Source organism: Nothoprocta perdicaria, unplaced genomic scaffold (assembly GCF_003342845.1).
Source record: "Nothoprocta perdicaria isolate Ctin4 unplaced genomic scaffold, notPer1 scaffold_163, whole genome shotgun sequence".
NCBI lineage: Eukaryota > Metazoa > Chordata > Aves > Tinamiformes > Tinamidae > Nothoprocta > Nothoprocta perdicaria.
In genome coordinates, this window is record NW_020454794.1 from 1,030,628 (window position 1) to 1,044,385 (window position 13,758).

General features: G+C 36.9%; 1 protein-coding gene across 2 annotated transcripts in view; it reads right to left on the reverse strand.

The window, feature by feature from the left end:
* The window catches only part of REV1 (REV1, DNA directed polymerase), a 43,708-nt gene extending 30,530 nt beyond the window's left edge, over window positions 1-13,178 (reverse strand). For both annotated transcript variants that reach the window (XM_026035638.1, XM_026035636.1), the window contains exons 1-5: window positions 13,122-13,178; window positions 12,268-12,400; window positions 10,246-10,414; window positions 3,186-3,335; window positions 660-1,369 (exon numbers count right to left, since the gene is read on the reverse strand). In XM_026035638.1, the coding sequence (XP_025891423.1) occupies window positions 660-1,369; window positions 3,186-3,335; window positions 10,246-10,414; window positions 12,268-12,400; window positions 13,122-13,178 (1,219 nt within the window). The remainder of the gene's footprint in view (window positions 1-659; window positions 1,370-3,185; window positions 3,336-10,245; window positions 10,415-12,267; window positions 12,401-13,121) is intronic.
* Between the last annotated feature and the right edge of the window lie 580 nt (window positions 13,179-13,758).

Consider the following 13,758-nt stretch of genomic DNA (forward strand, 5'->3'; position numbering starts at 1 on the left):
GAATAATACTGTATATTCAAATAAAAAAATTAAGATGAAGAATATTTACTGTATACTTACAGTACTAAGGCTCTCAAATTACACATATACTTTCATTTTGGCCCTTGATGGACAATGAAATGACACAAACCGTTTCTCTTCTGCCATAAACCAAGTTCACACGACTTGTATGACACTGTTCCCCATTAAACACATCCAGAGGAATATGACAGCCTTACTAACAAAAATATCACCTTGATTTTAGCTCATTTCCAAATGCTATTTGTCTTTTAATTTTTCACACTGAACTATAAGCTGCAAGTTTGCTTTTTTTTTTTTCGTTTCCTTTCTTAAGATTTTCACATGGCAATTACATTTAGACAGGTAACAATACTGTCTTCCTCAGTCACTTCACATACCTTGGTAAAGCCTTGGTAAAGCAAGACCTTTTTTTTTTTAGCAAGGAGAAATTGAATATAGACCAGAATATCACACTAATCACAATTTTTTTTWAAATAGTAGTTAAGCCTTTTGTTTTAGATGCATTAAAGTCACCAAGCTATTCCAGATAGCCTGAGAGCCATGTGAACACTGAAAACTAGTTTCAGATCGACAGTTAACACGTGAGCAAAGATATAWAGAGACCTTATGAACATAAACATTCTTAAACAAGTATCTACCTGTGTCATTTTTAAATGTGGACCTGCCTGCTTTCCATTTTTTTAATTTTTCCCTTCCTGGAAAGACACCACTGTTTTTCCTTTGCAGGCTGTTGACAAACTCTGTCAATTCACACTTCCACGTTGCTATATGATGCAGTCTTGACCGTGAATAAAAGTCAGAAATAAAACTACAATCTGAAGGTCTGGACACAGGTGAGGAAGCTGCCTTGCTAGGAGCAGGTCCAGAAGTGCTTTTTGTGCTTGAAGGCCCCTGAACAGTGGAGTGGTGAGCACCATTTAGTTTAGTATTACTGTGCAAAGATGAAGATGAGGAGGAATTGCTCATAGTCCTATGTGGATTCCACGGGAAGTCTTTATTCTTGTTGCTTTGCTGCAACTGCTGCGTTGTGCAGTCTCTGAAGTCAACRGTGCCTTTCTCAGTCTTCCCCTCCTCCTGCACAGGGCCTGGAGAGACTCTACTGGCAACACTGGTGCTGGACGGTGCCAAGCAATCCTGTGTCTTTAAGGCACTGGTAGAAACGTGTGTGTGTCCATTAAAAATGGCAGGGCTGTCTTTGTGAGGCTGAATCCCATTTTGTTTCCTTTCAGGAAGGACTGGCTCCAGCTCCATAAATCCAAAACTGTCACTTTCGTCTTCCTCTTCATGCCAGCTACTTATTCCATTGGGTGTGATCTCACTCTCAGTCTCACACTTTTTAATATGATTTCTGAAACAGATATGATAATTTAATAGCTTTTCTTTTACAAAAARGCACATCTACAAGGCATTTGAAGTATTAAGGTATTTATTTTGTTAATTGCTATCGGGATGTATTTGATTAGTTTTTATCATCTCAAGGCAATTATCACAAAGTTTTGCGCTATATCCTTTCAACGTCACAAAAGACTGTACAGCTGAAAACGTTTTCATGGATTTGCTGCAATATTAATAGAATTCTAGCAAGAATTTGTGCAGGAGCGACCAAAATAATRCCTGCATTAGGGAAACTATTTCCACAGCTTTTAATTTGACCCATGCTCTCCGATATTAACAGAAGTCTATTACTTTAAGAGAACTCTACCACTGCGGACAGCATGAACAGTTCAGCAAGTCATCACAAATACAAGTCTTTTTAATCAGCGGATGTAATTTTCCAACTCCAGCTACAACAAAAATGATGAAAACACACACAGAAGCTTTCTGTTGATTTAGAACAGGTTTTTGATTTGTATGCTGGATTCATTTTATCTTCTCCTCAGGAAAAATATGTTCAAATTCTATAAACTAAGCATACTTTCAGCAACAAAACCCAAGATCTAACTACTTTKTGTATATTAAGTAGGTAAAATAAAGTGTTCTGCTATGAGAATACTGGCAATTTTACATTCAGTCTCATTCAGTAAAGATAAAGCTTTTATTAAAAACATCAACTCTGCTACAAAGCTTAAGTGGAATTAAAACCTGATTAAGAATTATGCATATTCCTCATGTACTATAAAAACCCACCACCCTCCAAACTCCCRAAGCAATCACTTTAAATACACTCACAAAAAAGAAGTGAGTAATTATTAGCATACAAGTAAAACCAGAAAGCCAATTAACTGTGATAGCAATTTGGTTAATATTATCACAATTATAAATGATATTAAAAGCAACAATGGTTGAAAGGGTTATCTTCAGAGGTACATACTTAGCATCAGTAGATAGGGCAAGTCTAAAATTCACATTTGTAAAAATAAAGAGGTATTTTTGAAAGTGTGAATATTCTTCTCATTCAAGTGTACCATAATAACAGAAGGCAGTAGTAGCTATATCATTTACTTCTTATATCTACTTATATCATCTATATATCATAACAAACGATACCAGGTGCTTCTGAAAGAGACACAAGAACCATCTAAAGACATATAGACATAGACACACACATATAAAAAGAACAGTCTGTCCAAATGCAAGGTTTCTTTTACTGTATTTACTTTTTTAAAAAATAATTGGTGCTTTGGAAACTGGTTCCACTGGTGTCTTCAATTCCATTCCCTTCTTAAGGTCTTTAAAAAATCTGTTATATTTGCATTTTTTCAAATCCATCTGTTTTTGCAAATCTATCCTCTCAAGTCTCACTTAAATCTTGGTGTTACTATACAAAAAAAAGCTAAGCACTGAAAAGCTAGTACACATTTATATTTACTTCTGGACACCATTAGTAAAAGCAATCAAACCATACCAGCTTTTTTGTTTTTAAAATAAAGACCTATTTTTCAGTGTCTAGTCAGAAYCCCTTAATGCTTCCAACACTGTTATTTCCAAACAGATATCCAGTGGAACTCCTAAGTTGGGTATGCAGTAAATTATGGTTCAAAGACTAGACACAAGGTCTGAGTAAAGATCCTGCAATTCCATCCTCAACTATACATGTTCTTTTTTTCTTTTTTACATTTCAGTGACTCAGAGTTTCTTTCTACTGATGGTGAAATCAAMTGTAAAAACACTCTGCAATTATAAACACGAACACAGTAGGGATGAAAGACATTAGAAACACTTACACCCTGTTGAGCTCTTTAGCTGTATTGCTTGGACCTGGCACAGCATCTTCAGGTTTGCATATGGTATTGAAGTTGAGACCTTTCTGAACACTCGACTGCTTGGTGTAAAGCTGATAGGGAATGTATGAGAGAAGGCGTCCAGCTTTAATGCTGAAACAGAAAAAAARAAACAGGTTAGTACTTAAGCTACTTAAAAACAAAAGAAACAAAAATTTAAGCTGAAAAATATCCCACATACAACAGACTTATTTTGGTCAGAGTTGACTCTTCTATCTACAATCCTCCTCCCACAATTCTCTCCCAGTTACTAACTGGACTTTACTAGATAGTAATTTATTATGTCCTGAYTGGAATCAATGAGCTCATATGTGTTCTTCAGTTGTCCACATCCATTTGTTTTCTCCAATTAACAGGTTAAAAAAATATATTTAACTCCAAAAACAAAGCAAATAACACACAAACAAAAAGTCTCATGAATAGTTCATGTTATTCTAACTGAACAAATGATAAACAAATACATGTGCTCCAAGTAAATTTGTGCAGAAACTAGAAGAAGTCAGAGAGGATGTGGTTCATTATTAAGGAGSAACTCCCACTTTTTCCATTCCAAAAGGATAATCACCCCTTCTTGTGAGAAAAATCCACTGAAGAAAGGAGAAGAATGATTTCCAAACAATCCTTCCAAATACATACACCCTAACAATTCCAGCTCTGTCTTAAATGCTGCACTATCTCCCTTCTTCTTTTACCTCCCTCACTGGAATTGCAATTACGCTTCAGCAACTGGTTAATTCCCTCAGGAAGTCATTGCTTTTGAAGCAGAATCCTCTCAAAAATATTCCACAGTACGACTTCCTATCTCTGTCCCAATGTCTGTTGCCGGTGGTAGAGAGAATATCCTCCCCACCTTACTCTCCCCCTGTTACTCATGTACAACTCCTCATACTGAACACTTGGCCAGAGATACTGAAGCTTCTTACAACACAGGAATCCTTTTCATATCGAAGACTAACATTCAGTTTTGAAGATACAATTAGATTCAGAATCGTAAAGAGAATTTAGCTCTACGACAAATAAACTATTTTGCAGCAATAGTTTGGTGCTGTGTTGAGTCTGCAATAAACTCAACACCTGAACTCTCTCCTGGAGGTGTGCTCAGGTTTGTAGCATTTGTCAGGAGAGCCAGACAGGGGACCAAATCCCCTGCAACCTCTCTTGGTGCAATTACAGCAGAACACAGTGGGGGATCACATTACCCAATTAGATAAATTAAAAAACTAGTTAGCTCAGTAATGGTAAGGTTTCTATGAGAACAGAAGAGTAGAAACAGCCCTAGAGGACACAGTGATGCAGCAACTAAGCTTTTGCCATGTCTGATAATAACATTTCTCACATTACCATGCAAAATTGCATAACCATACAGGTAAAATCTCAAAATCAAGACATCAACTCCAAGGTCATCAGACAGAACACTCAGGATCCTCTTCATACTAAGATATTAGCTACTAGATCGGCTCTATTATGCAGCTAATTGATTTTTTCAAACTATTAAGATGCAGCAACAACAGAAAACCCATTGTAGATGCATTTTCAATGCCTTTCCCTCTTCCACACATCCTATATCACAGAATTTAGAATCACAAAAAAGATGCGGTTGAAAAGGATCTCTGGAGGTCCCTCTAATCTAATGACTCCTCAAAGCACTCCTCACCTGATTTAAAAGTTAAATCAGTTAAATCATTTAAATCTTTAATTAGTTGAATCATTTAAAAGTTAAATCAGGTGCTCAGGGATGTGTCCAGTCAAATTCTGAGTAACTGCAAGGGTAAAGATTCTATAACTTCTCTTTCCAGTTTTCACCCTTCCTCACTGTGAAAAATCTCTTTCTTACACTGAGTCAGACTTCTTTGCTACTACTTGGGGCTACTGCTTCTTGCCATATGCTCTCAAGAAAAATCTGGCTCCAGGCTCTCTGTAACCTCCATGTAGGTAGTGGGGAAGACAGCAATCGAGCCCCCTCTTAGTCCTTCTTCCAGGCTGAACAAAACCAGCTCCCCCAGCCTCTCCTCCAGGCCCTTAATCATCTTGGTGATTTACCACCAGACTCACTCTCGTTTCCAGTATCTTCCCTGTACTGGGGAGCCCCAACTGTGGACACCAGTACACAGATGTGGACTCAGAAGTGCCAAATGGATGGGAAGAATCACTTCCCTCAAGCTGCTAGCCAAGGTTTGTGCTGTTTACCTTCATCTCCACAAGAACACACTGGTGGTTCATTCACAGACATCCTGTCTACATAGACCTGGAAGACTTTTTCCACAAAGCTGCCTTTTAACCAGTCACCCCTCTACCTGTCCTACTGAACGGAGTTATTCTGTCCCTGGTGCAGGGCTCTGCATTTGCCRTAGTTGTAATGTCATGAGTTTTGTGAGGTTTCTCTCACCCCATTCCTCCAGTTTGTCAAGATCTCTCCAAAGGGCACCTCTTTCTYCCAAACACTGAATCAAGTGTTCACTTTTACTTGGTGTCATCTGTAAGCTTGCCGCACTTCCTCATGCACACCCATGTTGTGAAGGGAGATATGAAACTAAATCAGACCCAGTATCAACCCTTGAGAAAAGCCACTTACAATAAGCTGACAGGTAAGACCCTGAATCAGGCCGGTCATGATTTGCCTCTGAAAAATTCATGCTGGCTCTTCCCTATCACCTTACTGCCACTCGTGTGCCCAGACAGGGCCTTCAGAAAGATTTGCTCCCTGCCTGCAGAAGCTGCAGTGAAGCCGACTGCGCTGCCGTTCCCTGGATCCTCCTTCTCGCCTTTCTTCCAGACAGGTGCATTTRCCCTCTCCCAGCACTCTGACTGCCATGAGTCTTGAAAGATGTCCTAGACGTCCTAATATTAGCCAGTTCCCTTGGATATATTCCAGCTGCTATGGACTTGTGTATGCAGTTTGCTTAACTAACCCTTAATTTAAGCTTCCTGTATCTTTAGCAGCACTTGTCCCCAGACTCTGCCATTTGGACGCACGAAAGTAGACCTTGACAGAGAAGATTAAAGAAAAGGTAGCATGGAGTACCACAGCTTTTTCCATGTCACTTRTCACCAGGTTGCCCTCACCACTCAACAGCAAGTATCCTTGCTTAAAACATCTAACCTCTCCTTCAGAAAAACGTTTCTACTACACTATTTTTAATAATTAGAGTGGAACTATTCCTTCTAACACCCAATTGGATATTTCTAATTTACACATAAGCCACAGAAATCAGATAACAGCTGAGGTTGGAAGGGCTATCTGAGATTTTCTAATCCAGCATCCCTGCTCAAACTGTCCAGTTAGGTTTTGAATCTCTCCAAAGGTGGAGCCTCTACAACTTTGCTGGGTAACCTCTTCCCTTGTAACCACTCTTATGCTGAAGTTTCCTCTTAAGTTCAAATGGAGTTTCTTGTATTTCCCTTTGTGTCCATTGTCTCCTATCTGTTCACTGGGTACTTCTGAGAAGAGCCTGGYTCCATCTTTTMTTTTTTACATTCTCCTATAATGTTTTCATACATATTGCTAAGACTCCCCTCAAGCAATCTTTGCGTAAAAGATCCTACAGGCTTTCATGACTAYAGAGATAGTTTCATCACTCTGGCTCATGTGCACTGTTGTGCAACTTTTACCAAGCTACATTTATTCTGTGACAATGGAACTCAATTCTAATTCCTCTATTTGGAATGCGGCAAAACTCGGAATATTTTACTAATCCAATCAACTAAAATTTCAAACTTGAGTGTTTGAAAACTGAGTGAACACAGAAGAGAATTTCTGCAGAGTTAGGAAATAATTCAGCAAGATTTAATATACATATATAAGTAGTTTCTCTAGAAGTACTTTTTTGTTGTATTAATGAGTTACCAGCTAAAATTAGATGTTTGTCACGACCAAAGTACCAGTGCATTCAGGTATGAGGGAGGATTGTTTGTGGAGAGGAGGAGTTGTTAGTTTCCTAGCTATTCCACTGGGACAGATGATGCACCAGGAATAAAAAAACACCAAGTTTTTAATTAACTGGAAGAGAAACATGCTAAAAAGCTGACTTTTAGTTGGTAACTCATTAATACAAAAAATATACTTCTAGAAAAACTATTTATATATATTATATATATATAAATTCTTGCTGGATTATTYCCTTACTCTTCAGAAATTCTCTTCAGTGTTCACCCATCAGGGGCCAATCAAAACACAACTACAGCGATTTTCTTGAAGTCTACATTATTTTTCCAAATTAATTAATGTTAGAGTAACATAACAACTGTTCCAAAAGCTGTACTGATTTCAGATGGGCAGTTTTTATTTATTCAAATGTTTATAAATGTTTTGCACTCAGAATTCACATCAGAAGCAGCAAATGAAGTGCAACTCACCAAATTGATTATTGGCGTTTTCTTGGCAAATTATTTAAAAATATTTTCATATTTATGTTGGAGTAATGACTATCTTCAAGAAGAACTTTCACTTCATCTAAAAATCAAAATAAATAATCCACATCTTCCAAAGGTAGCTCATTTAGGAGTTAATTAGCCTTGGTCTTTGAAAGTGCAATGAAAGTTGAAAGTTGTGAAAATGTTGAAAGTGCAGTTTACATTTATAAATGTTAAATAATACTTCTTAGAGAAGAGCATTCAAATTTGGAAGTGAAGCTTCAAAGCAGCTTTTGTCAGAATTCAGACCACTTAGAGTAACCATAATGTCTTGAATCCTTTCTCAACTATATAATTGTGCATTACATTTTTCAAACAACACTTGTGCTGAATATAAAAGCAAGAAAAGTACAGCAAGGAGGGCTGTTTGCATCCCTGCTTCAGTCTCACAAAACATGAAAGAGGAATTCAGAAAAACAGTTTCTTAATTAAACTAATCACACATTACTCTCTCTGCCATATTGGATTTGGACATTACTATCACTACAGGACCGTGCCTGTGTGGTGCTAGTTCAACAAAATTTTAGAGCTTTTTGCACTTAACGACAGGCTATGTGGTTTATACCAGAATGTCTGTATTTTAGAACATGTAAAAATTTCAAAAAAATCTTTCAATGCATGACTTGCCATCCTGCTATGTCTAATGCCGACAGGAATAAAGTATTTTTTTTTCCCTTCAAGCATTTCATTTGGCATTCTCCAAGCTACTGAAATTACTGTTTTACCCTAATATGTCTTTGATGGTTCCCAATAAATAAATTAAAACAAAAGCTATTATTGTGATAAGTATTATGATAAATTCATTAATCTTAGGGAATCAGTCAGATGCTACAGTGATAGGTGCCAATACAACAAGCTTTCTAATAAAAAATATTCATTCTGTCTTCAGGGAAGAATTTGAGTTGCAGACAGTAAATAACACAGAGAGCTGCAGAGTAAATAAGAGTATAGGACGCCGAGTTAACAATTTGCAACCTGAACCAAACCTTCTCTATGCAGAGGTGACAGTGATACAAAATGGCATGTGATCATGTAACTAAAGGACTGGATCAAAATGTGTGCACAGAAAGCATTACAGTTGCACAGGTAAGCTTAATTTTTTTTTTATTTCGTAGCCTTGGATGACAGGACTGAAAGATCTAACATTACATACTCGACAGTTTGTAATAGTAACATTTTAAGGCTAAATTTTAACAAAATAGAAAAAAAAAATCCATTAGAGTGCATCAACAYGATGGACACGTGACTACTCAACAAATTTTCACTAACTTACCTGCTAAGGATAACATTGTTTGGTATTCTACATGCACAGGTACTGCACAGTGATGGAATATTTAAGCAGTAAGTGTTCTACAGTAGTGTAGAGCAAAGGAGAAATATKTTTTTTAACCTTTATTCACGTTCTGACATAAATTGCGCTCAGTTCTCCCGAGTTACTCTACAGTAACATTGTCTAGAACAAGGAGATACAACAGTTGCACTCAAGAGATAGTGAGGTATATTTTAGAATATTCCATATATTAAGTTCTAGCAAGTCTTTACTGAATGTATACAAACTGATTTTTCCAGCTTAGTTTAAATTATATATAGCTTTACACCAGTTAAGATAACTATATCTGTGAAACAAAATCATATCTACTGCCCTTTTTCTAAGTACTTAAATACACAAGGTGAGGCTCTAAAATTAAGGAGAAAAGAAATGTCCTCCCCCACAAATGGAAGAATCCATCMTTTCTGGCTAAAATTCAAAAAGTAACCTTAAGGAAGATGCATGATATGAAACATTTGAGTCTTAAAGACTCTAATTCAGTAAAGTTGGATGCAACTGAAAACGGTTGTTGCGTGTATGCTGTTATATGCATGCTGTGCATACAGTATGTATGCAGAACAGKTCCTTGCCCATTCCTGGTGGTCCTCTAGGAAAAGACTGAATAGGAACTACACACCACTGAAAGTTATTCATCAAACGTGTTCCAGGCTGTCCTATTTCCCCCAAGATGCAGGAATATAGCTGCAAACCAGATTTGTTATTCTGAGCCTGACTATCATCTTTTCCAAGGACCTGARGACAATTTCAGTTGAACCTATATATTTTAATGTGCAAAGGTACCATCAGGCATAAATTCTTTGGAAATAAATCTGTTAGCTCTCCTGCTCACAGGTTTCTGTTCCTTGGTTCATTTGTTTTATTAGAAGTCAAAATATGATATACTTTAGACATATTAATTTCAGTTTTATGAAAATGCTTTTCAACTGACCTTCTTTTATTTACATGAGATGAACTTACACAAAGCAAAAGGCAAGAGGTTAATTAAAAAACAATTATCTGGTAGTTAACAAAACATACTGAGATAAAGGCTGGTCCACTGATTGGATATTAATGGGGCAATCAGCAGGCCAGTGTTCACCCTACCCATGAGGACTGAGACTTTCAGTATGATGTGAAGTTCTTTAAGGAACATTAAAAAAAAAATTATTCTGCCTGACAGTGTTGTTTTATTCTGCTGATGCAGGATAAATTTATTTTAAACCAAATCAAAAACTTAAAGTACAATGTTTTACAAAGCAGCTTTTCCAGATTTTTCTAACTTACCTTTCCATGATCCATTCTGGTCGAACTACTTTCTCTCCTTTCAGTTCTTTTATTTTGGCATTTGGAAGATTTGTGGCAATGATGTGCGTTGTTTTGGATCTGGAATAATACACATGGTATTGGCCTCCATGCAACATCATTAGTCTCCTTAATTCATCAGCTGAGGGATCTATAAAATTAAGAACAGAAATATTCCTGCTCTGTATCATCGAATACACTAAGAAAAACAATTACAGTTGAGAAACTGGATGCTACAATCTGAAAGAGCACAAAGTATTGTTTTTCTCCTCCCAAGTTATTCAAAGACCAAACCAGATAKGCATTTCTGCAGAACTGTAGAAAACAGCGTTTCCAGGAAGACTCACGCTAAATGTAAGCATTTTATCAGCTATAGAGGATCTTCCTGAAACACGTATGGAGGGAAGGAAAAACCAAMCAAACAAAAACCTCAGTGGATTTTGTGGTAAACTACTTAAAAAAAAATTGCCAAAACTTAACACAAAAACAAGTACTGGATTAAATCACTTCTGATTATACTGCGGGAGAGCAGCTGACACCCAAAAGCAACAAAAAATGTATTAGTTTGAATACGGCTTAGGGAAAACATAGAACTCCTACACCAGGATTTCCGGCATAGGCAACTCCTTCCTCATTCAGCTATTTCTAAATTTTAGAAGGAATAGAAGTACCTTAAAACTAAGGCCTCTTCTTAGCCCCCCACCAATGACCCCAGAACTTATTTACTATATCTTTTTTTCAATGATGTGAAAAAAAGCAGAGTATCTTGCAAATAGTAAAAAAAGAGAAAAAAAAATCCAAGTTTTTGGAAAACCTTTGACAGGAGTGCCACATTGCACCRAAAGAGTTAGGTTAGAACACAGGGCAAGTGCAATGGCTTTAACAGGAAATTCTCCACAAGATACTGAAAATGGGAAGGAAAAGCCATTTTTCTTGAGAATGCAGTTAGAATTCCTTTCAGTGGAATTCCTTTGTCAACCGTAAAATTGTTCTAACACTTGATTTTACATTTACCTTTTAATGGAAAATAGTACATTTTCTCCTAAGTATGATCATTTTTCTACTYCAGCCATGTGGACAACCATCCTATGGAGCACAATATAAAACCCACTGCCCTGCAGAATATGAAAATAATGAAACTTCTACCACAGAAACCATCTATATTAAATAACTGATCTGCCTGTACTGAGCGCTTAATGTTCCTAGCTTAACCTTGCTCATTTTTACATATGGCAGCTTTGCCCAGTGCTCAAGTACTGCTTCAGGATGCCATGGCAGCTGTACACATCAGATATCTAATATCGCAACATTCCTGGCACAGGCTCCTGAAAAAACTTCTGGGATGTTTCAGGAAGACTAAGCTATTTTAAGGAACTTAGCAGAAATTTGAAAACGAATGTGGCGGATTAAAACAACTGACTCCTCATAAAACGTACTGTCAGTCTATCACAGGCAATGCATATCCATGTCTTGCCTCYTCCTCCTCCTCCTCCTAAAGTGTTACTATCTCTACCATTCATTTATTGTGAGCATTTATTGTGAGCATTTATTGTGAGCAAAAATCCCAACACATCTACCCAAACATGAATTTAAGGTAAACACTGCAAGTCCAATGCAAACATCAAAAGCTTTGAAAATCAAAATAGAAATTTTTAAAAAACTTCAAGAATAGAAAACATTTATTATCAGAAAATATTTGCAGGCATATGGGGAAAGTCAAAAAGAAGCAAAAACATTTCTCTTACTGCACTGTCCCCTGTCTCCCCATCCCAAACTCTTAGGTTTCATTTCAAATATGATCAGGGAAAGATGAAAAAAATTACTATTTCTACCAATGATATTTCCTTTAAATAAATACAGTAAAGCAAGATTTAATACTAAACCTCAATCTGATTTTATATYGAAAAAAAAAGAAATTTGTGAAAACATATACAATTTAACATATATGGTAATAACAGATACTATAACAAGAAAGAACAAATTGCTTAAAAACAAAAGTGTCACCTGTAAAGCCGTTGACGTAGATGGCAACTCCACTAAAGATACTTGATGAATTTCCATCCCTCTGGTGCTGAACAATGGAATCTGCCCGGAATTGATCATCCAGTTTCTTAACTTTCGCAGACATGTACCCTCCCTGTTTTTTAAGTTAAAATACAAACAAAAAAAGGAAACATGACTCCCGTCTTATTTTCCCATGTACATACGCTGAAACTGATGAGAAGCGAGAAGCCTGGAACATGAGGCAGCATTCCTTCTCATCAATTTTGGTTGACATGCAAAAGACAAATCCTATTTTTCCAAAGGCACAACAGGAGACCTGCTGCCCTAAAAGCTTACCTACAGTTGTGTCTTGCTGCCAATTTTTTTTCATCCCGTTACTAGGATTTGTTTTTCTTTTTTCTTACTATATAAGTCACTAACAAAATGAACACAGATGTAAATTTAGATCATAAATCAAGTGTTTCACTGGGCCCAAAACAAYGCAAAGAACATTCATCAAGCTCCAGGTTTCTTCCGATCTTATACATAGATGTGACACAGCARTATCAGAAATATGTATGTAAATTTGGTTCCTTGGGTGTTTTTTTTGTCTAACTACATAAAAATTTCTTGAGACAGCTACAAATAGTTTCAAGGTTATTTAATTTCATTTTTAAGCAGTTGTTTAAAGCTATTTAGGGGACTGCACATATTAATACTGCAAATTAGTGGATGGCTGTGAACCAACCCTTCAAAACTTGTTAATTATAAAAATTATTTTTTAACAGACCTATGTTTGTCCTTGGTTTTGCAACTCCTTTTCAACCCACATTGCCATGTAYCTCTTTCAAAAAAGCCACTTGTTTTGCACATACCAATATTCCCCAGCCATCGCCATCGCCTGCCCGTTTCCTCCATCCACCCCGCCTCATAGTGAAGCTTCTGCATAGGAAGAAAAACACCACCGAGTTAGCTGCTTTGTAGTATCAGCAATAGCACTTCAACAGTGTCTTAAAGGCCACCCATCGATCGTCACAAGTAGGCATGTATTAAAACATGAGCTGCACATTTAATCCAGGCATTGAAAATTGAAAAAAGCCCCAGTTATTCGGTTTTGTACTAGCTCATACTGCAGCTCCTGCTACATATCAAAGAACACACCAGTGCATTTTGTTCTCTTCACCCAGAATACATAACGTCACTGCAACGTTCAGTTTGCATTATGATTTATTAAATTCTRCTTAATATACACATCTTATAAAATAAGGGAACGATCAAAGGCTTTAAATACAATTGCTACCACTCAGGCAAAGCATGGCCCAAGTCAGGAGCACTCTGCTTTTTCCCAGCTGAAACTCTGCACATGGTTGAACGTGGGCTAGAGCTTCCTGGTACTAGAGACCGGATCGATTATATCAAGGGATTTATAGCTAATTACGGAAGGTCCAAATGCAATAAACTGCATAAAAGAAAAAAGTCATTTTGCTCTGTGAAAAGCCAGTTGCTGAAACG